A 27,308-nucleotide genomic window follows, 5' to 3' on the forward strand; every position below is an offset into this window, starting at 1 on the left:
TGCCTTCTTCGTCTCGCTCGCGTGGGAGCAGGGGCTCCACCGCGGCCCTATCGCGAGGTCAGGCCAACCATGGCGGTGCGGGACGAGCACCAGGGCCCAGCCATGGGGCTGCACGACGAGCTCCAGCGGGGAGCTCTATGGCCCGGCCATGGGCTGACGGGGCTACCGATTACCTATCAGTGACAAGAGGCTGACTAAGCTTGAGTTGAGTGAGGCACCAGTGAAAACTGAGAACAGAATGGCAGCCTGGAAATGTAGTCATTTATCTTATGGAGGCAACTATTCTAATAAATTCCCGCTTAAAAAGTATTCCAATGTATACATTGGGTTTCTATTGGCTGCATAAGGTAAGCATCAGAGAATTGACTCAGCTAGAGGTAGGTTCTTTTGGGAAGGAGTGGGCAACAAGAATCACCTGGTTAAGTGGGAAGCCTTAGCTAAACAAAAGGACTTTGGTGGTTTGGGTTTCATACACCAGATTTATGAACCAAGCCCTGTAGCTAAGTGGATCTTTAAGTTACAAAGTGGAGAGGAAAGTATGTGTTTAAACTTGTTGAAAAGGAAATACATGAATGGTAAAAGCCTTTGCCAAACCTCTGGTAAAGGAGGTTCACAGTTTTGGCAAGGACTGCATGCTGTGAATGGCTGGTATGAGAAAGGAAAAGCTTATGTGGTGGAGAGTGGCCGACAGGCCAGGTTTTGGGAGGATGTGTGGACGGAGTGTCCTCTGAAAACTGCTTTTTCCAAATCCATGCAGGATATGTATGTAATGAGCTGAACATCAGAGTGGCTGAAGCAGGAAGGAGTGACTGGAATCTAATCTTTAGAAGAAGATTGGGAACAGTGGAGAGAGATGAATTGAATGAGATCATGGAGTTGGACAATGTAGACTTAACTGATTTAGAGGACAGGGTAATACGGAAGCTCATCAGGAAAGTTCACAACTAGGTCTCTATACATTGCACAACTAGGGCTACTATGGGGAAACACAGTCGGGGAGGCCCCTACTGTGCATTTCATTTTATTAAAAAAGGAATGAAGAGAAAAAGAGGTGCAGGAAAAGAAGACAACCTGTATAGGTGAAAGGTCTGGTAGAAAGAAGCGGCATGCAATAGGCAGCCAAGAAAGAGTGAAAATAAGCACACAAGCTAGTTAATCGAGATTAGCCATAAACAAATTGAAGATATGAGGATGCGGTTGACCCTGTGAAGCTGAAGGTTAACTTCATCCACAAACTTGTTTCGCCACTTACATGATAAAGGAGATATATCATTTCATATTGAGTTACATCCTCATCTAATTTCCACTTGGGTCTCATTATTTATTCTCTCTATAAAATCTTTTACGATGTTAATTGTTAAAAGAACTTCCTTCTTGTTATGACGCCGGAAGGGGATAGTGGAGGTGCCGGTGACGGCAATCCTTGGCTACGCAGGGCGTAGCCGCGGGTAGAGTCAGGGCGAGGTTTTACCCCTCGGCTCCCTATGTTGTTGGAGAAGAGACAAGGAATTGCTTAATTATTCCCAGGGTATCTCACGGTTTACATAAGGCAGCCCAATTCACCCTTAATTCTCTCCCAATCACTCTTGCTAAGCTTCTAAATTAGCACCAGCTAATGGTGCGCCCAGGATTTCCCCAAATTGGCGCCATTCTAGCCACTTTCCTGGGACGAGCAGCTCGTCCTCGAGCTGGAACTGTGGGTAGAGAAGGACAAAGGAGTCGATGTCTTCCCAGGTGGCTGCCGAGGAAGGCTCACCGTGCCACTGGATCAGCACCTGGCGGATGCCGCGCGCCAGACGAGCTTTGACAGCAAGGTGTTATGACGCCGGTAAGGGTTAGTGGAGGTGCCGGCGATGGCAATCCTTGGCTACACAGGGCATAGCCGTGGGTAGAGTCAGGCCGAGGTTTTACCCCTCGGCTCCCTATGTTGTTGGAGAAGAGAGACAAGGAAGAGGACTAATTCATTGCTTGATTATTCCCAGGGTACCTCACGGTTTACATAGCCATTAGGCAGCCCAATTCACCCTTAATTCTCTCCCAGTCACTCTTGCTAAGCTTCTAAATTAGCACCAGCTAATGGTGCGCCCAGGATTTCCCCAAATTGGCGCCATAGCCACTTCCCTGGCTTGCTGTGCTTGCCTTCTTTGCTCTGCAGGTGACTCCCTTGCCCCACATGACACTTGTGAGGAAAATATTACACAAAGATATCTAGTAATATATCGCCCATATCAACCTATGCCAGTCCATGCTAGCCAATATGCGCTAGTGCAAATATTGAAATGGCATGCTGTATTGGTATTGTTTATTGCTAATGGTATTAGAATGTATTTGAGGCATTTTCTTTCTTTCATTCAGACCATATAACAAAAGGAATAAATAATACAGAACAATAGCATAATTGTGTATTTCAGAAGGCATGTACTCCCTCCATTCCAAATTATAAGTCATTCCAACTTTCTTGGAGAGTCAAAGCATCTCAAGTTTGACCAAAATTATATAGAGCATTACAAAAATTTATGACATCAAATAGGTATTACTATAAAAATATAATTAATGAAGAATCTAATGATACTTATTTGGTATCATAAATGTTATTATTTTATTATATAAATTTGGTTAAACTTGAGATGTTTTCACTCTCCAAGAAAGTTGGAATGACTTATAATTTGGGATGGAGGGAGTATAAACTAAAGTACAAGTATACCACTATGTAGAATAGTTCCAAAAGAACCGAATCTTAGGTCACCGTAAAGTACCTTTACAAAGGGCAAGCTGTATCCTTCTTCCCACACAATGCTTGAAAGCAAAAAGTTCATACACATCAATCTCTGCTAATAGGATATCAACAGCATGGTAATCCTGAATCCAAAAAAAAAACAGAGAGATGCCACACACAAATCAATTGCTAATTCAAGGGGTCACAACAATATATGAGAGGCAAGAGTAAGTCATGGATGTGTATAGAGAACACAAGAAGAGATGACTGTTGAGTAATGCCATTTGAGTTCCACTGTGTCATAGAACATTGCTGCTAATGATGTGGTACTTGAATGACTATATAGACTTATTGGACCAGCCATAAGTGAACTATCAGATGCTAGTGCAAGAATTGTGTGGTACAACTGCACAAAAGTAAGAAATAAATTTGCAGTCTTCCAAAAAAATGTGTTCCCCCTCTGCTGTTCAGCCCTAAAGCTTTCACTCAAAAAATGTTACAGATGGTCCTAGAAAATGCAGCATACCTCACCAAAGGACGAAAATCTCTCCCTTATTGTGTCTTGCAATTTTTCTTCAGCTTCTTCTTCTGTAACTTCTGTATTCGATCAGCAACAATCACTTAATGATGGACCAAAAAGCCCTGGTCGGGTCTTACTAACTTCTTACAAAAGAATTAATAAAGTTGTTATGTTTGGACCATCAAGCATTATATGTTAAAAGAGTTTAGACATAATGAAAACACAAAAAAAATGATCATATTTGGATTATATGTTTACAGCACTGAAATGAGACCAGCAAACCCCATTAAAATTGTGCTCCAGGAAATCAGTAGAGAACATGTAGCAAATTTTCTAATTAATAAAATTAGGATGATTTGACAATATTTGGACAGAAACATGTTTTAATCAGAAGATGAAAGTGCTACACCAACAAAAAATGAAAGCATGCCATGTTCAAAATTTCTATAAGTTAATATACTCTTCGATGTGGTATAGCACTTCTGTGTTTTGTGATCCCATAGTTGTTTGAACCCTCACAATTCACATCAAACCACTAATTATCCAAGATTCAACAGAACAAAAGGTTGCCTAAATAATGTCTGAGCAGATACATAGCCAAGACACATAATTACAACATGAGCTGAGACGACGAATTAACCATATTTGGCTATGGAGAACTGCAGGTGACGAATAGAGCAGGTGACTGATTAACCACAGATTAAAGGCATGTAACTTCTAAGGGAAACTAATGAGAGCAAAATTATTTGAAATACCTAGACATAATAAAGACAAAGTACACTATACATAACAAATGCATCTGTATGCAGAGTATAGCAACAGATAATAGCTCAAATAGAATACATATACAGAAGACTTTGTGGTAAAAGATGACCTGCAACAGCCCCAACAGTCTTTGCAACATTTGGCAGACTAAGTTCTGTACGGACACCATCACCACCAACAGAAGGGCCCCAGGCAAATGGTCCTGCACTCAGATCAACAAAAGCAAACCTGAAAATAAAGATCAGGTTAGAAGGATGACCACTCACCCCAAGCTAGGGAAGGGATTAGCAAAAATCATATCAGACCTCTCTCTGCCTATCCATATATCTGTAAGACATTGGGCATGGAGACCCTTCAAATCACTGGACTTAAGTGCAGTTTGTACAATGTCATGCACCTCATCCTTTGTACCATGTAATATCTATAAGAATATTCAATGTTAGATAAACATACAGAAAGAAGTTTAATTTAGTGTACCAACATAAAATTGCCACCTGAACAGCCTTTTCATAAACAATGTCGTCTTTATTCTTCCCTTCCTTCAGCAGCTCAAAATTGCTTAATGCTTCCTTGCATTTCTTTGACCAATCCCCCTGCACGATAAGTGTAAAGCACTCCGTTAGGTATTTTTGTTACATTACAAAACACTGTCAAGGCCTGGCGCAGTGGTGAGAAGCCTTCCCACTGAGCCAAAGGTCATGGGTCCGACGCAGCCTCTCTGCAAAATGCAGGGGTAAGGCTTGCCTCGGTTATTCCTTCCCTAGACCCCACTCATGTGGGAGCCGCCAGCACTGGGTCTGTCCTTTTTTTTTACAAAACACTGTCAAGAAGATCTTCATGCAACTGCTTCAGAGGAAAGAGCCAAGTGCTCTTCAATCGAATGCATTCTAACAATCAAGTCATAGCATAAAAATTCATGATCATGAAAAGTGTATCAGCTAAGTTAAATCGTTGAATTGAATGGACCAATCAAAGAAATAAATGTTTTCCAGGTACAAATAATGCCAAAGATGATAACAAATAAAACATACCATATCCATACTGTCAGTTCGGGTCCATGAAAATGATGATAGAGGATGACTTTCATATAACGGCCTTCTATTGACTCCCTTCTCGATATCTGCTAAATACAGATGTGCACATAAATATAACTAGGGGAAAAGGATAAAGCAACTAGCGCATGTCAGACTGTTGTTTTCATGGAAGGTCTCATCTGCAAACAGATGTTGTCTTTATGAGTGTTGAATTGTCACTTCACAAAGTGTAATTCACACAAAACTCATGGCATGTCAATCATTGGGCTTCAGGAGATTATTTTATCAACTAGCAGGTAACCACGGAAAAAAAGTGATTTGTTAACTAGCAGATGACAAAAGAAAAGAAAACACAGTAGAGGTGGACAGTAACTAAACAGTGGTTAACATGGATGGCCTGCTGAGGGAGCAGAACTGTATACAAAAACAAGGATAATGGTAGATCTACATATCGAAAATAGTAAACGATAGAACAGAAAGTACATAGGTGCTGTATGTCATGTGCATGGCTGCATGCAGGGGTGCTCCCAAGGCAGCGCATGGCCTGGCACAGCCCGAGGAGGCTGGTGGCTGAAAGAGCCAATGTCATTAAGGCTATTAATAGCAATTAAGGAGCAGCTGAAGGGGCCTCAAGTATGAAAGGGCCAGAGTCTGTGCGCCTAGCAGGGAGCTTAGCTCCTATATATTGTAACCAGCATCAATGGAATGGATCAAGCAATGAAGAAACAAGTTATCTCCTACCTCTCATCTACTTTGTCTTCAATCTCACCTCTGCTGCGGTAGCCAGGCAAAAACCCTGGCACCATTACCTCGCCTTGGGAAACCCCCAAATACTCTAGTCTCCCTCCATGCCGACTTTGCTCGGCCTTCCTCTTGGCAATGGTTATCCACCCTATCCCTCGTATGTGTTAGAATTATTTGCTCCTTTACTGTAATCTCCTAGCTAACTGTGCAGGCGCCAGCTATACTGGCCCTTTCACACTGCTGGCCCCTTGGGCCATCCCCTCTCTCTCCTATATAAGTGTAATCTCTTCTGTAATCTATTATCAAGGAATATACAAAGCCTAATGGCCTTTGTCTAATATGGTATCAGTCTAATCGTATCCCCTGCTTCCGCTACTCTCTGCCGCCGCCCAGCCCCGACCCGCGCGCGCGCCTCTCCGGCCGCCGCGCTCTGGCGCCTTGGCTGCTCTTTCCTCCGGCGTCCCGTACCCATGGCTGGTCTTTCCTCCGGCGGCGATTCCGGCTCCGGCGCCTTGGCTGCCGCCACCGCGACCAAGCTCCGCAACGAGGCGCTCGCCGCCGCCAAGGCTCTGGAAGTTGAGGCCGCCTCCCTACGCGACTCCAACCAGGCGCGCAGCGCCCAACTCAAGGAGGCGGACCTCCTCAAGTCCGCCGCCGCCGCCCAGGAGCGGGTCCGCGCTGCTGCCGCCGCTCTCGACTTGGAGCGCGAGCAGGCTGACCTGCTGGAACAGCAGGCCACGGCCCTCCGTGTGCGGCTCCACCCCGAGCATCACCGCGACGACGACTCGGAGGGCGACGCCGACTCCATCGCCACGGAGACTGCGGCTGTCGCCCATCTTCATAGCCAGGCGGCCACTGTGCAGAACATCAAGAACCTCACTCCTATTGTTCTTGATCTGCAAGCCTCAAACTACTCCAAATGGCGCGGTTTCATCCTGCTCATCCTCGGCCGGTTTGCCCTGAAGGACCACGTCCTCAGCGCGACGCCATCCACCTCCACGATGCGGCATGGTCCCGCATGGACTGTGTTGTCGTCTCATGGATCGTCAACACCATCGCCCCTGACCTCCTCGACGTTGTCCACGAGCGTGACGGCATCACTGCTCGGGCGGCGTGGCTAGGCCTCGAGCAGCAATTCTTCAACAACCGTGAATCACGCGCCATGCTCCTCGACGCCGAGTTCCGCACTCTCTGCCAGGGTGCTCTATCTGTGGATGAATACTGTCGCAAGATGAAGCACATGGCGGACGCGCTCGCCGCCCTTGGTGAACCCGTCCTGGACCAGACCCTGGTGTTGAATGTGCTGCGCGGCCTCAACGAACGATTCCAGTTCATGTCGTAGCTCGTCACGCGGCAGAAGCCCTTCCCATCTTTCACCGACGTCCGTGCTGACCTGAGGCTGGCCGAACTCAACATGGCGTCACCTTCAGCTCCGCCCTCGGCCCTCGTCACCGCGCCATCCAGCAGGCCGCCTGCTCCGTCCCCTGCTCCTCAGCGCCCTCCACAGCCTGCTGGGGGACAGCAGCTCGGCCACACCCCTTCTCCTTCACGCCATCCTCAGGCTGCTGGGGGCCAGCAGTCCGGCAACGGCAATAACCGCGGACGACGTCGCCGCGGTGGACGCAGCCACGGCGGCGCCCAAGCCGGCACTCAAGCCGGCCCACCAAATGGCCAACAGTGGCCATCCTTCTTCAACCCATGGACCGGGTCCATCCAGATGTGGCCCGAGTCCAACCCAGGTGGCTCTCGCGGTCCACCGCCACAGCAAGCTCTCATGGCCGGAGTGCCCCCGGGTTACTTCGCTCCTCCGCCGGTCCCCGGGGCATACTACCAGGCGCCCCAGCAGGTGCCCACCTCGCCGTCGCCCTGGACTACTGAGGGTCTCGCCAACGCTTTCAGCACCGTCACCCTCACTCCGCCGTCAAGCACCTCGGATTGGGTCTTCGACTCGGGTGCTTCCTCTCACATAGCCGACACTCCTGGTATGGTCACCATGTCACCAACCTCCTCCTTTCCTTCTTCAATTGTTGTGGGAAATGGCGCCACTCTTCCGGTTGTTGGCACCGGCTACTCAACCCTCCCTGGCCCATTTCGCCTCAACAATGTTCTCATTGCCCCTGACATTATTAGAAATCTCTTGTCAATTCGGAAATTCACCACTGATAATCTTGTTTCTGTCGAGTTTGACCCTCTTGGTGTTTCTGTGAAGGATCTTCGTACCAGGAACCTCCTCCTTCGCTGTGACAGCTCGGGACCCCTTTACACCTTGCAGCTCCCGACATCACCATCCGGTTCCTGCGCTCTCGTGGCCACTCCCTCCTCCACTACTTGGCATTATCGGCTCGGTCATCCCGGGAAGGCTACTCTTCAGACTCTTGCCAAGTCGTCCTCCATCATCTGCAGCAAGCCCGACGATGACACTCTCTGCCATGCTTGCCAACTTGGGCGTCATGTCCGCTTGCCTTTTAACAATTCCTTGTCTCGTGCAACTAAAAATTTCGACTTGATACATTGTGATTTGTGGACTTCCCCAATCATCAGTGTATCCGGTTTCAAATATTATCTAGTCATTATTGATGATTGCTCGCATTTTGTTTGGACTTTCCCTCTTAAACTAAAGTCTGACACCTTTAATGCTCTCTCCAATTTTTTTGCCTATGTGCTCACTCAGTTTGGTTGCACCATCAAGACCGTGCAGTGTGACAACGGGCGTGATTTGACAACTCCGCGTCGCGCGCTTTCTTTTCTGCCAAAGGTGTCACCCTTCGCATGTCATGCCCCTACACCTCGCAGCAAAATGGCAAAGCCGAGCGCATGCTTCGCACCGTCAACAACGTCACCCGCACCTTGCTCTTCCAAGCATCCATGCCCCCCTCTTGCTGGGCTGATGCCCTTGCCACCGCCACTCTCCTCATCAATCGCCTCCCCACCAAGACCCTGAATATGAGCACTCCCTTCTTTGCCCTCCATGGCACTCTCCCCTCCTACCATGACCTTCGAGTTTTCGGGTGCACCTGCTACCCCAACCTCACCGCCACCACTCCTCACAAGCTCACTCCACGATCTTCCTTGTGCGTCTTCCTTGGCTATTCTCCTGACCACAAGGGGTATAGGTGCCTTGACCTCGCCACAAACCGCGTCATCATCTCACGTCACGTTGTCTTCGACGAGACAACGTTCCCTTTCTCCCTCCGTCGACCTTCGCCACCCACACACGAGCTTGATTTTCTAACTAACGACGATTCGTCGTCAGTTTTACTTCCACCTGCAGGTACACCGTGGGCTGCTAGCCCTCTGCCCGCCCGTGTGCTCTCCCAGCCGGTGCCCACCTTGGGCGCACCGGCCCTCCGACAGCCTCCGCCGGGCTTCGTGCCCCGGCCGCCGGGCTCCTCTCTAGCTCGACCTGTACAGGCGCCCATGGCGCCCTCTGGACAGGCGCCCACTTCGTCGGCGCCCATGGCGCCCTCTGCAGAGGCGCCCCCGGCGTCCTCTGCTCCGGTGCCCACGGGTCCTTCTGTATAGGCACCCGTGGTGGCACCCCCTGTACAACTACCTCCGGCGTCCTCCTTCAACAAACCACCGGTCATTCATGTCTACACCCGGCGTCCACCCGCCCCCAGCTCGCCACCTGCGTCCCCTGTTGGACCACCTCCTCGACGCTCCAACATGATTCCTTCACCGCCGCGCTTCGTCAAGGGTGACCCTCCTCTTCCAACAGGAGCTGTCCCCATCCCACCAGTCGCCAACACTCATGGCATGGCGACCCGCGGGAAGTCCGGTTACCGACAACCGCGCCTCGCGCTGCACACTGAGGCTCTGTCACCTCTACCACGCTCCTGTCGTGACGCCCTCGCCGACCCACACTGGCGTCAGGCCATGGAAGAGGAGTATGCTGCCCTACAGGACAACAACACTTGGGATCTCGTTCCCCGTCCTGCCAAGGCAAATGTGGTCACCGGCAAATGGATCTTCAAGCATAAGTTTCATGCCGATGGTTCCCTGGACAGATACAAGGCTCGCTGGGTGCTTCGCGGGTTCACCCAACGTCCCGGCGTTGATTACGACGAGACATTCAGCCCCGTCGTCAAGCCTGCTACCGTCCGGACTGTCCTCACCTTGGCTCACTCCCGGGATTGGCCGATTCATCAACTTGATGTGAAAAACGCCTTCCTCCACGGGACCCTGTCAGAAACAGTCTACTGCTCACAACCCACTGGTTTTGGTGATCCTGCACTTCCTGGTCATGTATGCAAGCTCAACAGATCCCTCTATGGACTAAAACAGGCTCCACGGGCATGGTACAGCCGGTTTGCCTCCTTCCTGCTTTCTTTGGGTTTCAGTGAAGCAAAGTCCGATACATCCCTCTTCATACTTCGCCGTGGCACCGAGACAGTCTACCTGCTTCTCTATATCGACGACATCGTCCTCACTGCCTCCTCCGAGCAGCTCCTGCATCGCCTGATTGCAGCACTCAAGAACGAGTTTGCCATGAAGGACCTTGGCCCCCTTCATCATTTCCTCGGTGTGGCAGTTCAACGCCACAAGGATCACCTCACTCTGTCACAGCGTCAGTACATCCTGGACATTCTTGCTCGCCATGGGATGAGCGACTGCAAGCCTTGCTCCACTCCTGTCGACACCTGTGCCAAAGTTCCTGCAGATGCTGGTCTTCCTGTTGCTGATCCCACTGCCTACCGCAGCCTTGCAGGTGCACTCCAGTACCTGACATTTACTCGACCCGACATTGCGTATGTTGTCCAGCAAATCTGCCTTCACATGCATGATCCCCGAGAAGTTCACCTTGTGGCTGCCAAGCGGATCCTTCAGTACCTTCAGGGCACCCTCAGCTTCGGTCTGATTATTCCTCGGTCTACTCCAACGCAACTTGTTGTGTATACTGATGCGGATTGGGCCGGCTGCCCTGACACTCGACGCTCCACCTCCGGCTATGCGGTCTTCCTCGGGGGCAGTCTCATCTCCTGGTCCTCCAAGCGACAGCCCACTATCTCTCGGTCGAGTGCCGAGGCTGAGTATCGGGCTGTTGCCAACGGTGTTGCCGAAGCATCCTGGCTGCAGCACCTTCTACAGGAGCTGCACCACCCTTTACAGACTGCCTCCCTCGTCTACTGCGACAACGTCAGCGCCGTCTACCTCTCCTCCAACCCCATTCAACATCAGCGCACCAAGCACGTGGAAATCGACCTCCACTTCGTCCGAGAACGCGTTGCTATTGGTGTTGTTCGTGTGCTTCACGTTCCCACCACCTCACAGTTCGCAGATGTCTTCACCAAAGGGCTTCCGTCTTCTGTGTTCATGGATTTTCGCTCCAATCTGAACGTTCGCTCCACCGACGTTCCGACTGCGGGGGGGGTGTTAGAATTATTTGCTCCTTTACTGTAATCTCCTAGCTAACTGTGCAGGCGCCAGCTATACTGGCCCTTTCACACTGCTGGCCCCTTGGGCCATCCCCTCTCTCTCCTATATAAGTGTAATCTCTTCTGTAATCTATTATCAAGGAATATACAAAGCCTAATGGCCTTTGTCTAATAGTATGAACTAAGGTTCACAACACTGTATTATTTTTCCCCCTTTCTGGTGATGCAGATGTGAAGTACTTTGCTAATGTAGACCGCAGATAGGTAAAAGTGTAAATGGTGCTACAGAAAGAAACATTTAATATCAAATAAGTGCATAAAAAATTGAATGGACATTATGTGACAGCCTCACAATAAAGTACATGTTTTTTAAAATAAATAAAAATATAAAGAAAATAGATTAAGGCAAAATCGCCCATATAAGATTTATTTACTTAGGTGCGGGATAAATACTAGGAGTACAAAAATCTTGACACTTGATTACATTCGTTATAAAAGGAACAAGCACACAATCCTTAGTCATCAAACCTATTTCTTTATTTCGCAGCTGCATCCACCAACTTGTGAAATATCTTAATCCACCACAGATATTTTTTTTCTTATTGGTCCACATATGAATATAGTATTTGCATCAATATACATTTCCACCATTTATGTCACTGAAATTCATAAATAAGAATATAAAGAGGAAATACAATATTTACCAAGGAAGAGTTTTTTGTCACTTTTAGATTGGAGTATCCGAGCTTGCAGGGTCTTGTTCTGAAACATAATAACTAGCTCATCATGATCCAAAACAGTACAGTTTTAAGTAAGACTAAATAAAACCAAGATTAATTGGAGAGCCACAGCAAAGCAAATTTTTGTTTGCGCGGTAGCTCTGTATAGAAGGAAGTGGTGTTCATTCGAGTTGACAACGAAAAGGTATTGGTATTACATGAGCAGCAGCAGCAGTTAAGCATATGTAACAATGCCTTGGGTCCCAGAGAAATTTTGCAAAATGAGCAACTTTCAGACAATAATAACTCAGATTAAGAACCAACACGACATTCCCGATGTTGTATCTCTAGCAAGATGTGCCCTTCTCTTCCTACGAATAGCAGTGGCTCAGGAAACAAATATCAGCGGCTGAGCAACCTGCTTACCTCTTCACTTCCTGCAGAGAGCTGCAAACCTAACTGCTTAGATATTCCTTTTCCATTTCCCATATCTTCTCTCCCTTCCCTAGTCCCTACTCTACCTTTTCCCAAGGACAGCAGTAGCGCTAGTCCACAGACTAGAATACCGAATACCCACCTCGTGGAATAGCAATAGGAGCTATGTTGGCAGAGACAATAAGGAGAGGCCAGGACCCAGGTTAGCCTCCACCACTGTAGGTATATTATATTCCTTTCCCTCTACGAAATTAACATAGATCTTGTGTAAAAATCATTTTCATCGGGCTCCCATATCTGTCTGAAACTACAGCTTACTGATTTAACACCTCCAAAAACAAATCAAACAGAATGCTGTGAAGATCCCAACGGGAGTTTTGCTTCTTTGCTGTAACTAGTTTAAGTTCTCTGGTGATATAATAGTTCCCTCAATCCAAATATTGGTGAACTGATTACAATTTGATAGCTTCTAAGGAAAATGGACATTATGAGGTAACTTTAAGGTAGTTTAATCAAAACTCTCTTCTACAAGTCAAACGTGTATTGTTAAGTTCTGCACACTGAAGCTAGAGCTTGAATAGAATAATTCTTATAACAAGATATAAGTGTAAAGAAATACCATACGCACAAGAGATTTATAAAGCCAAGACGATAGTCACAATGATATTCATCAAACCATAACAGGAAGTCTGATATGGATTCCAACTTACCTCCTTAAGCAAGTTGATCTCAGACTCGGAGAAGCCTTTCCTGCGACAATACATGGCGCATAAAAATAAGCAAATAAACATAGAAACAGGAAGATGGCGCATAAAAATAAGCAAATAAACATAGAAACAGTTAACCAATCCTGAAATCTGAGATAATAAATCATATAGAAAGCAGTGGTCGTGGTTGGCATGATATGGTAGCATACAAAAATCAAAAGATGACCCTTTAATGTTTTTAGCAGGTTGCAGCACAACAAGGAATATATAACTTGTTCATAAGATCTAAAGTTACAACAAAATGATAATCTTCTTTGTTTTTATGAGGATGGTGCCATGATAGATATAAACAACTGCTTTTTTTGCAGCGTCATGTTGCATCAGTAACACATGGTTCATTGTGATGGAAGTGTTCAAACTCACCGATAACCATAATTAATCCTCTTGCCAATAGGCTTGGGATTAAGAACGAATATATTGTAAGCCTCTTGTATCTGAAGGTGATCAACAAGAGTTGAAAATATATGTTCCATTTGAGCACTATCCACTTGCAAAAGAAACTCTTCATTTTCTCTGCGACAAAGAAAAAATGGATATATTTTATCAATGGTAGTGGAAGTTACTGGAATGGAAACCAAGTTCTCTATGAGCTGCATTGTAAGTAGTTAACATGATTACAGTGCAGGCATGGCAGAATTGTCTATAACACGCTCCCTCATTTTGTAAATATGTGACATTCTAGACACTAGCCCGGCCTCTTATATGCAACTCTGAACACTACTTTTTATATGAAACTGTGATAGTAAAAATTGTATAATACTCTATAATACAAATACTTTTATCATAAACTCAATGATGCTATTTCCATATGACCAAACCAAACAGTCATTTTTCCCCTTTTTGGTGAACAAGCAGGGGGGCTGCATATATCATTATATTAAGAGAAGAATTGACCAAACAGTCAGTTTTAGATTAATTTTTCATATTATATTAAGAGAAGAAAGGGCCAAACAGTCAGTTTTAGATTAATTTTTTCATACTTCCTCCATTCACAAAAGAATGCAATTCTCGTTTTTCGAGGAGTCAAACAGTTTGAATTTTGACTGACATTCTTCACACAAAATAAGTACCATTAGATTAGTTATAGAATATACATCTTCATAATAAATTTATTTGGATACATAAATGCTACTATAAACTTGGTCAAATTTGAGGTAATTTGACCGGCACGGATACCATAATTGCATTTTTTTGTGGACGGAGGGAGTAAATACAGAGGTTTGACTGCATGCTTTCTTCATACATGCACACATAACACATGAAAAGGTTATATGAAGACAGAAAAAAAATACAAAGACACCAATATATATGCATAAATTGCATATGACAAAATGAGTTCATGAGCACACACCAAGGCACTGCAAAGAAAATAAATGTGCAGAAAAATGTGAATACCTACAACCATGTAGCAATTGTTCTTTCATATACTCATTTTTAGTTGCCAATCAATAGCAAGACCATACTAAGATTTCTTTTAATGCAGATATACGATACAATATCATAATTGAATTAAACCTGCTTTTTTGGTTGAAATTTTACCGAACCAGTGGATGAACAGAATGGAAACAATGGGTGTTCAAGAACAACACACCTGGAATCCGCGAGATCATCTTTACGGGATAGAACTTGTATAGCATGCTCAAAAACAGATAAGACATCTTCTCCCATGTGTATTGCATGCACGGAGAAACTGCATCAAAAGAAAATGAGCTGGAACATCGGGAATCCATTCTCATGGAAGCATGTCAAGGCTTAACTACAGAAATTAGAATATACAGACCCTAAGTTGGATCATAAATGTACATATTCCTTACTTGTGGTTCACATGGCTGACTAAAGGAAGATCATAATGCTGAATTTTCTTAACCGTAGTCTTGTAGAACGGGGTAAGAACTTCACCAACTGGAGGGATTCTTGTGTACTCAAATATGTGATCTATTTTTGTAAACCAGCGTTCCAGTTCTTCAGGCCCCAACTTAAACTCTAACAAAACCAAGGAACTGTTAATGCTTAGTATAAACAAACTGCCTACAAACTTGTGTGATTTCATATAGATGATTTACCGTGCCCTCCATTTCCATCAAATCCAATAAAGATGAAGTTCACAGGGATCGAAAGATATATGGAATCAACCTCTGCCAGGCTCAAATAGTTTGCAATATTACCTTGGTATTAAGAAAAGAAGAAATTTAGTAGTGAAAAGATCTCTGCTTCTTAAATAAGCACACACAACAATAGCAGCTAGACTATCCATATTTCATGTGCGATTCCTGATTGTCTGAGATGGGTGTGCATAATATAATTAGTCAAGGCTGCAACTACAATCACTTCTCAAAACATCAAACTAAAAAAGGCAGGTACCAAGTGCTCAAAACTCCCACACAGGTGGATCTGGGGAACGGAATCCCTAGGCAACCTTACTCTTGTTTATTTGAGGCTTATTCAAACCCAGGACCTCAAGGAGGCTGATAAAAAACCTGCTACCCCATAGCAATAGCATATTATGAATAATTTAGACATAATCGGTATGCTGATATATCTCCTATAACTAAATAGGAGAACCCCATTAGCATATTTTCCTGCAATTTGGTGAAGCCATGTCACCAAGGGCCCACGTCTCTCGCGCGCGCCGCTCACCTGCAAATGCACCTGCGACGCTCGATCTTCTTCAGGCGTTCCATGGGGCAAGCATTCCTCCGCCTGTTCATTTGCTGACCCAAACGCATGATCTGCTGTGAACACAAATATGCCATAAATGCACCTGCAACTGACGGAGGCATCCCAGCAGTCACCCCCCACCCAGGCACTTTAAAAGTGCAGAAGCTGGCGTGGGCGCATGGCAGTGCGCATGCATATCGCACGCAGTCGCTCCCCCAGGATGCCAGGACGCAGCCCTTCTCCACGGTCGACATGCGTGCACCGTGCGCGTCTGGTCTTGCAGTCGGCCGCGTGCTATTTCAGCGATGCAGTGCGCATGTAGGCGCTGGCCACGCTCGAGGAGGCGCTGACTGGGCTACGCGACCTGCCATGCATGATCGCTCGACGCTGGTGGACTACTAGAGCGGTAGAGCCTGGAGGGCACAGACACCATATGAATCTACCCAGGTGCGGCATCTCACGTGATCATCCTCAACCTATCCAGGTGTGGCATCTCGCGCGATCATCCCTTCCGGTAAGCGGCAGTGAGGACCCCTCAGATGTGTATCCCAGCAACCGTTTATGCATTTTCATCATCGACGAAGCGAAACTGCATTCTTCTCATTTCTTACGTTGTCAATGATTTGGTAGGATGACCAAGGGAGTGATTTGACAGACTTAGCCCCGCTAGGCCGACCATCAGATCAGCTATGGCATCTTGGCCTTCCTACACTGCATTTTCTGTCCCTTTTGCGATCTGTGCACTATGCCTTTACGGGTGAGATTGATATTGGCTTTAACACCTATACTATAGCACTGCTTCCCTTCCCACTCAATATGTGTCTATCAAAGGTTCAATTAAATGTATACATATTTTCTTTATAATTTCAATATTTCTCACTCCATAGATTCCTTCTCCTATGTAGTATTACAAAATTCCACAGCAACGCGTGGGGTATCATCTAGTTACACTAATGTAGCTGCGCTTATTGGTTGGTCATATATCCTGCAAACTAATATTTGCGGTTTTTGTCTAAACAGCAAGCCAAACTCCACATGCAGTCATATGGTCTTGATTTTTATCTCCAGGTGGCCACACCATTTAATCAACAAAGTACATGCATATCTGGACAGAAAGGTTGCTAATCTGGAATTATGTATTCTCTCCCTGCTCTAGTTCACCTGCTGCAGCATTGTGGCCCTTCTAGGGGCACCTAAACATAATTATCTTCATCCACAACATTCATATGGACATATCCATAAGGAAAAAGGAGCTGATGATATGAATAACAACTCATAGGGTACAGATGACCCAGAACTGTTCTGTGCTCGCTTGTGCTAGCTGCGGCTGCAGTGCAGCTAGTTACTGCTACAGTACTTTTGCCAGCGGTAAATATTAGGCTAGTTAGTAAGTGGCATTATGTATTAATATAGTACACTACATCATTATATCAGTGCTCTTGCATGAATAATGGCAAGAGGCCCATCGAAACAGTATATCAGCTCCAACAATAATAGTTTCAAATTAGTGAAATTACCAGTATCATATCATACAATTGTTACTTGGTACTTGGTACTTGGTACTCATATATCAACAATAATAGTAGAGGCTTTGGCAGAGCAGAAAGTACCGAGTACCAAGAATCCAAGATTGTATTCACAAATTCAGTTTAGCCTGTTTGAACTGTTCCCTGCATTATATAATCCCAGGAGTGCCGACAAACACAAAGAACCTACCAGCTCTTGTGAAGTTGAGCAGGCCCTTCTTGCTAGAGTCCCGCGATACAGAACCTTCCAAGTCATCGAATTCTACAAAATGAAATGAGCACAAGCCGTCAATGCGATACCAAGCAAAGGCAGAATGCAACAAGCAAACAGGAATCCAAAAAAAAGGACGATTAAAAGAGGAAAATCAAAGGATCCAGACCTGTACGGATGACGGACTCGGTCCAGAACCTGCTCTTGTCCTTGAGGTTGAAGAGCGAGAACACCGAGGACGCCCCCGAGCCGCCGATCTTGCGCGTCCGGGTCCCCGGCGTGGACTCGGCTGCCTCCGGGGACGGCGCCTGCCGCATCGAGAGGATAAGAGGAAGGGAAAATTCAACACCGTCTGGAACCTCCGACATGATCAGATCCAATCAGTGGATCGGGGGTTTGGGCGGAGATCAGGTTACCTGCAGGAGCAGCAGCAGTAGGAGCGGAAGCGCGAGGATGAGGGAAGGCCTCCGGAAGGGGGGCATCTTGCCGGCTGTGGTGCCGAGGCGCCGCAGCAGCATGGAAACCGGGGAGTTAGTGGAGACTGGAGACTGGAGGCCGTACGCCGGCGGCACCGGGGGTTTTGGGGCTCCGGTCTTCGGCTCTCGCGACTCGCGAGGCACGACTCACGAAGGTTCGGCTGCAGCGGAGGGCGTTCCTCGGTTTGTTTTTATGGATCGTGATTCGTGAGCTCTCCGATCAGGATTGAACGGGCACGATGATGTGTTACCGAAATGCACTGGTACTCAGCATCTCCAGCAGTGCCAGTACAACTCTCCCAGCCCAATATTGTTTTTCCGATTGAGTCTCTTACTCAACAACCATGTGTTTTATGTAGTTTAACACATAAATTTTTTTTACCATAGAATTAAGATCCAACAACATATATCCTCCTTCTACCTCCAGCCTTCTTCTACCTCCAGCCTTCTCTACCTCTAGACAATTACAAGATCACATCTTCACAAAATTTTTTTTCCTATGAAGGACAAATCACAAATCGTAGAGGAGGAAGAGATACATGGAGCCGGATCCCTAGGTGGCCAACCAAGGGCGCGTTTAGTTGGCCCGAATTTGGATGTGCAAAGTTTGCATAGTGCCTGATTTTCTACTGTAGTATTTTCGTTTGTATTTTGTAATAATTGTCCAACCGTTGACTAATTAGGCTCAAAATGTTCGTCTCGCAAAGTACGACCAAACTGTGCAATTAGTTTTTAATTTTGTCTACTTTTAGTATTCCATGCATGTACTGTAAGTTTGATGTGATGGAAAATCTTTTTTTTTTACATAGTGCCAAAATTAGAAACTAAACCAGGGCCAAGACATCTGCCCTGTGGACTGCACCACCGTGACCATGCAGTGCAGGACGACATGCATGTGCCCTGTGGACTGCACCACCGTGACCATGCAGTGCAGGACGACATGCATGTGTTCCAGCCATTGATGGCCTTAGGAGTTTGGTGGCAAGCCCGATGCTGCATGCGTGACCATGCTGGGAACAGCGTGTTTAGTTGGTCGGAATTTGGATGTGCAAAGTTTATATAGTGCCAGATTCTATACTGTAGCATTTTGTTTGTATTTGATAATAATTGTCCAACCGTTAACTAATTAGGCTCAAAATATTCGTCTCGTAACGTACAACAAAACTGTGCAATTAGTTTTAAATTTTGTCTACATTTAGTATTCCATGTATGTACCGCAAGTATGATGTGACGGGGAAAACTAAACAGGGCGAAGGTGAACGACGCCGCAGAGGAAGCCCACCGGGCCCACGCCCGCATCGTCCAGTCACCATCGGCGCTGGGCCGGGGCCCGTGCCGGGAATTATTGGGCGATCCGAGTGCGGGCGGGACCCGACGCCGGTCACCGAGCACTCCGAGCACCGGTGAAAAAAATAGAGAAAAAATTTATGTGTTTTTTTCTTCTAAAACACACGTATGCGTATAGCATTTCTGTTCAACGACGGATCACCAATAAGAGCAAGTATAATAGCAGACTATAAGCCAACTAAATGCTGATGTGGAGGAGAGAGGGGAGGAGAGAGAGGAGAAGCGGACTGTAAGCTTACAGCCGGCTTGGGCACAAGAACCAAGAAAGTCTGTGAGAGAGACAAGTGGGCCATGTATTAACTGTAAAGAGCTAACTACTATATGAGTGGGCTAAGAGAAGGCTGCAAGAAACCTTACAGCCAGCAAGCCGGCTGTATTATTAGCCTCGCTCTAATGCCGCCAAATACATGGGCCCACCCGTCAGCAACAATTTATTTATTTATTTTCTCCTTCCCCCTCGCTTCATCTTCTCCCGCATCGGACCGCATCGACGACGACGCCACCACCCTTCCCCACGCACGGGACGACTGCAGCTGCTCTGTACAGGGGCTCGCCGGCGCGGCGACTGCCGTCGTGGCCGCCGGGGAACCTGACAGCGCCGTGGTACGGGGACGAGGAGGTTCGGTGTCTGCAGGCGTCGCTGCAGATCTCGCCGAACCCGGACAGCAGCTCCGGCGGGTTGACATCAGGCATGCCGTCGCCGTAGCTGTGGACACACCACCACCGGCTCCACCGGCAGTACCTGGCCTCGGCGGGCAGCTCGCCGTTGCTCGCGCAGGTGGACGTGTGCGGGATCTGGGCGTGCGGGGGCCTGCGGCTGGTGGGCAGGCGGGGACGCAGCAGCTCCGGCGCAGACATGCGCGAGAGGAGCGTCGTGGAGGCCAGCACGGGTGTGCCGTGGAGCTGGGCGCGGGGACGTGGTGGAGCCAGCGCGTGCGCGAGCCATGGAGGAGGCTGGTGGGGGAGCATCGTGGAAGCCGGCGCGGTTGCGCCGTCGAGGAGGCCGGCGTGGGCGCACGCCATGGAGCACCTTTGTCGAGGTCTGTTCTGCCATCGAGGTCTGTGTCGACCACGACCATGGCGTCGGTGGAGAGGAGGCAGTTAGCTGTGGGGCCCGCCTTATTGGGGGAGATGCAACTTCCCTTCATTTGAGGAGAGATGAGCAAGATATCTAGGGACTGCAGGAGAAGAAAAAAAAATCATCCCTCGTAATATAATAATTTTATGAGGACAAGAGGTCATATTGGGGGACGACTGGAGATGCTCTAAGACAACTCCTTCAGACCCTTAAACCCTCAAAACTAAATCTGAGAGATCGATAAGAGATAAAAAAAATCTAATAGAGCTTCTACTAGAGAGCTTTCAAATTTAACAGGGGCCTTCAAAATTTCCCTTCGGCCCTCATTCCTAAGGGTCGTGGAGGGAGCCTCCGTCGTTCCTCTCCTCAACACGGCACTGCCTCCTCACCGGCGCTCGCTCGACCTGCTCTTCCTCCTGACGACCACGCCATCGTGTCGTTGCACAAGCACGGGTGAGCGCCAGCCACGTCGGGGCACCATGCAAGTGTGGGTGCCTCGGCAGGGCTACGCATGACAAGGGGCGGGACCGGCCACTATGTGGAAGCAAAGTACCATGCGAACTAGTGTCGGGCATTGGGCTGATAAGCGGCGGACTCCGCACGAACGATGAAGAAAGAAAAAGAAAAAAGAAAAGATAAAAAGAAAGGAGAGTTGTATTGAATGACAGGTGGGTTCTATTTAATAAAGGGGATTGGATTTTTTCAATCTGTTGTAGAAACATTCTCCTATAACTTAGAACTTTGTTTTCCTAATTTGCTACTGCAAATTGTATAGAAAGGGAAAAAAGATCTAGGAGATATGCTCTTAGGCCTCATTTGGAATAGCCCGTTCCACTAGATAAGCTATTTTTTGTTTCAACTCTGCGAGGAGCTCTATCAGCAGAGTTAAAACTGTTTTGGCAAATCGTTTAGCAAAATAGCTCTACATGTGCAGCTTCTAAAAACATATTCACAGAGAATCCCACGTAGGGTCCACCAAAGTGAGTGGGAACTAGAAAAAACTGCTATATTCAGCTTCATCTCTCATCTACTGATCCACCTCTTATGAAAGCATGTTTTTAAGGAGCTCCTCAGGTGGAGTTGTTTTATTTTACCTTATTTGGCGCAAAACAGCTCCAAATAATTCTAGAGTTGGTAAAGAAGCTACGTAAAACAGAGTCTTATTTTGATCCCATTTGCTAGGACTCAGGCTCCTCCTAAAAGACCAGTTTGGCATCGCTCTAAACCTCAGCTTCTCGTTGGTGGCCATCCCTGATCTGTAGGAGGAGCTTGCTTCGCCACAGGGGAAAAAAACCCCGACTTGAATCGTGTGCTGACTCGTTTTTGCCATCAGAGTTAGAGCGACGAGAAGCTCTACCCAACAGTGTAGCGCGGGGTCCTAAAGCGTGAGGGAGCAGGAGACTGAGAGTCAATTTGGAGCGCTACCATGTAGGCGGGGTCCTAAGGCCTTCCACAGTGTGGTGGTGGTGCCTAAATAAAATTTGACTGTGCACCTGAAAATAGGCACCACTGCTGTTTGAGCTGCAGTGTGCAGGCATTGCTGCTGGGCTCCATGACACAGCTGAAAAAGATAAACAACAAGCAGTATATTTAATGGAGGAGAGAGTAAAGGACTATGCGGCTTCACTTTTCTTCTCTGTTTATTAACTGGGCACCGGTTCCTCTACTTGATTCGCTCCCAGTTTTTTTGAGTTATGGCACCGATGGCTGTAGTGTGAGGAGTGGTGCTAAAACACTCTCTCTCATCTTCTAGCATCACTCTGGAACAACGTTGTGGAGGGCCTAAATGCACAGCATAGATGGGTTTCTTAAAGTAAGTATAATAGCAGGTTATAGGTGGGCTAAATGCTAAGGTGGAGAAAAGAGAAAGGGACAGATAAGGAAAGCGGGGTTGTGAGCTTAGTTACAACCAGCTTATGCGCAAAAACAAAAACAAAAACTTTGTGGGAGATGAAAGTAAGCCATATATTTAATAGTAAAAGGGCTAACTATTGTATGAGTGAAATGAGAGATGAGCTGCAAGGATTCATATTATTAGCCTCGCTCTTAGTTGAATTTGGTTTTATCAGCTAATTTGGTTAACAAAGGCCTATAACTGAAATAATTTCGGTTCCTTAGAACTTTAGACCATATTTTATTTGTTAGTTAGGACCAAAATATTCAGTTTCCATTAGTCCAGTTTCGGCGTATATGCCAACATCTATTTACAGGGCATATCTGTGAAACCTTTGTCGTGATGAAAGCTAGTAACTTGGTTAAACCTGAAACTTCCAGACGAAGCTGTGCTGAAGAAAGTAATAAAGGGGAAAAAATGAGACAGACAAAAGCACGCGTACAAAGAAAGACGGAAATACTATAATGTGAATTCTACCAAAACATCTTCATTTTTTGCTGATTTCAAGTTAAGCAGAAATCAACACAGCGAGGCGCGAGCATACAGAACAAACAGACAGCACACAACAGTTGGCCTCAACCTGAAGTTTAAAACCCCAAGTGATTTGCGCACTCTTGAGAGCAAAACACAATATCGCCTGGATGGCCAAGGTGTGCTACACAGCTATTTGAGAAACAATAGTCACTCATTGGCTCGCTGTATTGACAAGTCGCTCAAGCCCGCCACAAGTTCATCGATGCTTATCTGGCTCAAGGGTTTGGCTGCATCATCTGGAGGAAGAGTTGGATATACATCCTCTGGAAGGCTGTCCTTGAGGAGTTTCTTCAGATCCTTGATGAGTTCAAGCTCGCCATCATCATCAGAAAAAGGCACCTCCAGGTCCCAAACCTTAAATATAGAACCTGTTGACTGGGTCTGCTCAAGAACCTCAGATGAAGCCAACTCATCACCAGCCTCTGCTACATAACTATCCATTTGCTTACTATGTTCTTCTGCACCTCTGATTACATCAGCCATTTCACATGCTTCAATTCCATCCTGGTCATCATCGGTATTGTTTATTTGCTCCATGTGGATGTCACCATGCTCAGAAATGTTTTCAGCAGGGAGGGAGTGAAGTTTTGCCTCTGAGATTGCATTATGTGCACTTTCTGAAATATCATCGGGACTTTCTGTTGGCTTTTCAAGGGCATCAAGCAACGCACTCCTCATCGCTCCCCAGTCATCATCTGACAGTTCAGAAGTCTGCACGAAGCATGAATCTGCCCAGGCAGCTTCCTCAGGTGAAAGTTCAACTACATTCTTATTTGATTTAATGGCTTCCAGAATAGCAGGAAATATATCATCATATTCAGAAGCCTCAAGTCGCTCTTCTTTTAGGCTTGGCTCAGACAGAAGAGCCAAAATGTCTCCATCTTCAGAAGTCATGGTCATGCAAGGAACTCAGTACTACCTTAATGAGAAAGTGGCCTAGAGTACCTGCAGATATGATAAAGGAAAAGAAGGGCGGAATCAGACTGTAAGGATGGAGAAGATATAATTTTTCAAGCAGAAGCTAAGGTAACACATACAAATATAAGAGTGCCAGGGATCCAGGTTACCGAATAATTAAAAATAAAGTAAAATCAGAAAGAATAAAAGGATGATGATATAACTAAGCAGCAGTACTACTTTAGTAGTTTAGGTTTCAGTGTGAGAAGGTAAATAAGAGCCAACAGCCACATTTAAGAAACAAGAGGAAAGCTGGGCCATAGTAGCTTACCCTGGGCTGTGCATCTCAAATTCACTCTTAAAAGTCAATTTTATGTCATATTTGATGTCATCACTCACCAAAACAAGGAAAAACCTTCATTTTCTTATTAAAAAAAAAAAACTCGACCTTCAGGGGTATGACAGCCCCCGGGCATTGCATTAAGAAAAAGACATTCTCACACAGGTCGAGAAAACCCCCGAGCCCCTGCCCCACCCATACACAACGGCACCGTAGCCCATGTGAGAACGACCACGACTGGGGCTGAGCCTTAGACCTGTGCTTTGGCGTGGGACAGACGAGGGGATTTTTTTAACGCTAGCCTGAAATTCGGTCCCACAGGGAGTCGAACTCAGGACCTGAGTGCTACTCAGACCACCTAACCAACTCATCTAGAGGCCCTTTCGCACCTTCATTTTCTTATTGAAGAATGAAATTTTAATAGTGTAAAAAAATGTCACCATGCCATAATAACCATATGCTTCGGTCACTAATATTATGCAAGAAAAGAGTGGGCACATGACTCATGCCTATATAACAAAAGGAGCTCAGCCTACCAGAAGATAAGGTCGACGGACCAATAACCAAAGTGCCAAGAGTTTCAAAACTATTTTTTCATTCAACCCAGAGGAGAGTTTTTGCAGTGCATATCAGATGGACAAGACTGACAATGATCACATCTTCCATGGTGTTTTATTTTCTTCATTTGCCTACATGTTTCTTAACTTGCTATCATGTATGTTCACTAAAAAAACGTGTAGCTGTTACCAAAAGTTGTGTTCAAAGAATTGTAGTGGAGAACTTCTCGCTTCATTTGGCATCTAAACAGCAATGCATGAAAATACAGAAAAAGAACTGCACATAATTACATGAGCAACAGAGTGAAAACCAACTAAAAGAAGCAATAGGGCAATGCTCACAGCTCACGTCAACAGCTACACAAGCAAAGTGGAGAACAGTAATCACAGTTTCCCTAAACATTTTAAAGTAAGATGTTTGAAGACCATGGTAACATGGTTATATTTCATCTTTAACTATCAAACATCAAAATGGCACGGTGTTACTGTCAACTCAGTATTTTTTTTCCCAGAGGTAACCGTGACCATGATAATATTTTCTTACGCACTGGTTCCTGATGTAAACTAAAATTCTTTAATACTAAGAATTCCACTAAAAAATTACCAAGAACTAACTTAGAGATATTCCAGTGAGTTCTGTCAATTAATCCCAACAAATAATGTAAATCAATAGCAACAGCTAGTGAGTTTTTTTTTAATACACAAGTTAATAGATACGAGGCGGAGGAGCCAGAATGTAGACAAAAATAAAAAAATTGCAAAAACAGATATTACAAGTTTCCATGAGAACCCACCAACCATTTACAGTATGCGCTAAGTGATCAAGCAACCTTTTTTTTTACTAATTTTAGCCATGGAACATTTCATCCGTACTGGGAACTCTTCAAGTAATGACCCTCACTTGGATTCCAAAAGCTAAGGCCATGTTTGGATGTGAAGTATTTTTAAAGTTTTAGAGAAACACCATGGTTTTGTGAAATACTTTGGTGTTTTGGAACACCATGAAGTGTTTGGATGCAACAAACTTTATGGTTTCGAAAACCATAGTAATGCTAAAACTGTAGTCTTTTAAAAAATTTAAAACCCTAGACCTCATTTTTACTAAACCATGGCTTTGCACATTTATGGGTTCTAAAACTGCGGTTTCTTAATACCATGGTGTATTAGTACTCATCCATGCTCGGAATTGGTTGAGCATGATATACCATCTCCTAAGCATTGCTTCAGTACTAACAAAATTTGTACTAAATCAGAATTCTTAAAGCGTTTGTGCTAGTTTAGCTGGAACCTTCACCGAGCCATAGAGTTAGCATACTATTATAACCAAGGAATGCTGCCAATCTAAGTGGTTAATGAATTTCATTGAATCCAGGAAATTTGTTTCTTGGCCAAATCAAGTGGGGTGAAGCAGCACAAGTACAGTTTCCAAATTCCCACCACTGTGAACAAGGCATTAGCATTTCTAATTTTTTTTCTTTAAAAGTGATGAGCATAAGATCTGAACCACAGCACCTGAGGAAATAAACTACACTAAATTCCATAGAGAAAGACATACATGCCACTAGCTGGCCTAAATACACACCCGTTTTGCACTAAAAGCATACCATGAGATTAAAAAAAAGAGGACCAAGGAATTAGGATCTAAGCAGGACATGACTCAATACAAGCCTCATTGGACAGCGGATCAAAATAAACTGAATTAGGAGAAAAATTGGGCAGGTAGCTCGTAAAAGATTTGACTAGAAGAGAGCAGTAGACCAGTTAATTTTTGCAACAAAATCGAAGTTAGTAGGCATAATCCATGTATATAATTGCAATCGGGTCAGATCCGAATACGGATAGATTATATTAGGGTTTGGGTGCTCGGAAAACAAAACAGGAAGGGAGGGAAGGGGTGGGCATACCTGACAGGTGCTCATCGCCATCAAACACCCAACGGAGACCTGACGTACGGTGGCGGCGCCGCTAGCCCAGTTGTAGCCGCCAGGAAAGAAAGGCCACGAGAGCTAGAGTGAAGAGAGCGCACGCTGGGTAAACGGGATGACCGGCCACCGGAAGAGGAAGGAGACGAGAAAATTGGCAATTTACCACTTCGCAAATTTGTCATTTTTATATACGGATGGAAAATAAAAATGGCTATTAATATCTACTAAAACTTATAATATGAATATCCGTATTCACATCTGTTTCTAATATGGATACTAAATGGATAAATCCAAATTTGTTTGTCAGAATTTTCTCTTTCTAATTTCAGATCTATATGATATATCCGAATTCATTTTTCAATATTTCTCTATTCGATTTCGGATCCTTATTCGATGGTATGCGACGGTATCCATATACACAAAGAAAACAAGATATCATAAATCTATTATTTAATTTTACTATTAATAATAAATAATGATGCATTGGAACCATCTAATAGTATATATATAAATAAATTTTAGTATTAATTTAAAATTATTAATAATACGAAAATATTAAATTAATTTTAGTATTTGTTTGATCTAGTTTAAAACTAATATGTTTTTTGTTGTAAATTATTTAGTGTAATTGAGTTTATTTATTTATTGATCTATTTTATATAATTTATTCATGATAAATATTTACATAAATATAATATTGATTTCAAAAATTGGTATGTTTAATTATTAAATATTTATTGATAACTAAATTATTTTTATGAGCTATCCTTGTCTCTTGTCTATGTTATAC

At 45.2% G+C, this 27,308-nt stretch overlaps 2 protein-coding genes across 3 annotated transcripts in view; both read right to left on the bottom strand.

Annotated features, from left to right (window-relative positions):
- LOC136477302 (uncharacterized) overlaps nt 1-18,115 on the bottom strand; it is a 40,455-nt gene extending 22,340 nt beyond the window's left edge. For both annotated transcript variants that reach the window (XR_010763975.1, XM_066475427.1), the window contains exons 1-15: nt 17,887-18,115; nt 17,640-17,778; nt 17,450-17,521; nt 15,139-15,240; nt 14,890-15,058; nt 14,667-14,765; nt 13,439-13,588; nt 13,019-13,058; nt 11,859-11,916; nt 5,033-5,121; nt 4,496-4,594; nt 4,307-4,422; nt 4,111-4,229; nt 3,243-3,313; nt 2,757-2,859 (exon numbers count right to left, since the gene is read on the bottom strand). Coding sequence is in view for 1 of the 2 variants with exons in the window: in XM_066475427.1 (XP_066331524.1) it covers nt 2,757-2,859; nt 3,243-3,313; nt 4,111-4,229; nt 4,307-4,422; nt 4,496-4,594; nt 5,033-5,121; nt 11,859-11,916; nt 13,019-13,058; nt 13,439-13,588; nt 14,667-14,765; nt 14,890-15,058; nt 15,139-15,240; nt 17,450-17,521; nt 17,640-17,778; nt 17,887-17,988 (1,528 nt within the window). In the remaining variant the exon portion in view is untranslated. The remainder of the gene's footprint in view (nt 1-2,756; nt 2,860-3,242; nt 3,314-4,110; nt 4,230-4,306; nt 4,423-4,495; nt 4,595-5,032; nt 5,122-11,858; nt 11,917-13,018; nt 13,059-13,438; nt 13,589-14,666; nt 14,766-14,889; nt 15,059-15,138; nt 15,241-17,449; nt 17,522-17,639; nt 17,779-17,886) is intronic.
- A 4,589-nt stretch (nt 18,116-22,704) lies between these two features.
- Nucleotides 22,705-26,656, bottom strand: LOC136473565 (uncharacterized). The gene is made up of 2 exons (XM_066471213.1): nt 26,498-26,656; nt 22,705-23,744 (listed from the first exon to the last, which is right to left on the bottom strand). Exon 2 carries the CDS (start codon nt 23,697-23,699, stop codon nt 22,947-22,949), a length of 753 nt encoding a protein of 250 aa, XP_066327310.1. The 5' UTR covers nt 23,700-23,744; nt 26,498-26,656; the 3' UTR covers nt 22,705-22,946.
- Between the last annotated feature and the right edge of the window lie 652 nt (nt 26,657-27,308).

The sequence above is a fragment of the Miscanthus floridulus genome, chromosome 8, assembly GCF_019320115.1.
Source record: "Miscanthus floridulus cultivar M001 chromosome 8, ASM1932011v1, whole genome shotgun sequence".
In the NCBI taxonomy this organism is placed as follows: Eukaryota; Viridiplantae; Streptophyta; class Magnoliopsida; order Poales; family Poaceae; genus Miscanthus; species Miscanthus floridulus.

Bases quoted from the DNA above. Each gene is read 5' to 3' on its own strand.
- LOC136473565 (XM_066471213.1), bottom strand. From the start codon at position 23,699: ATGACCATGACTTCTGAAGATGGAGACATTTTGGCTCTTCTGTCTGAG.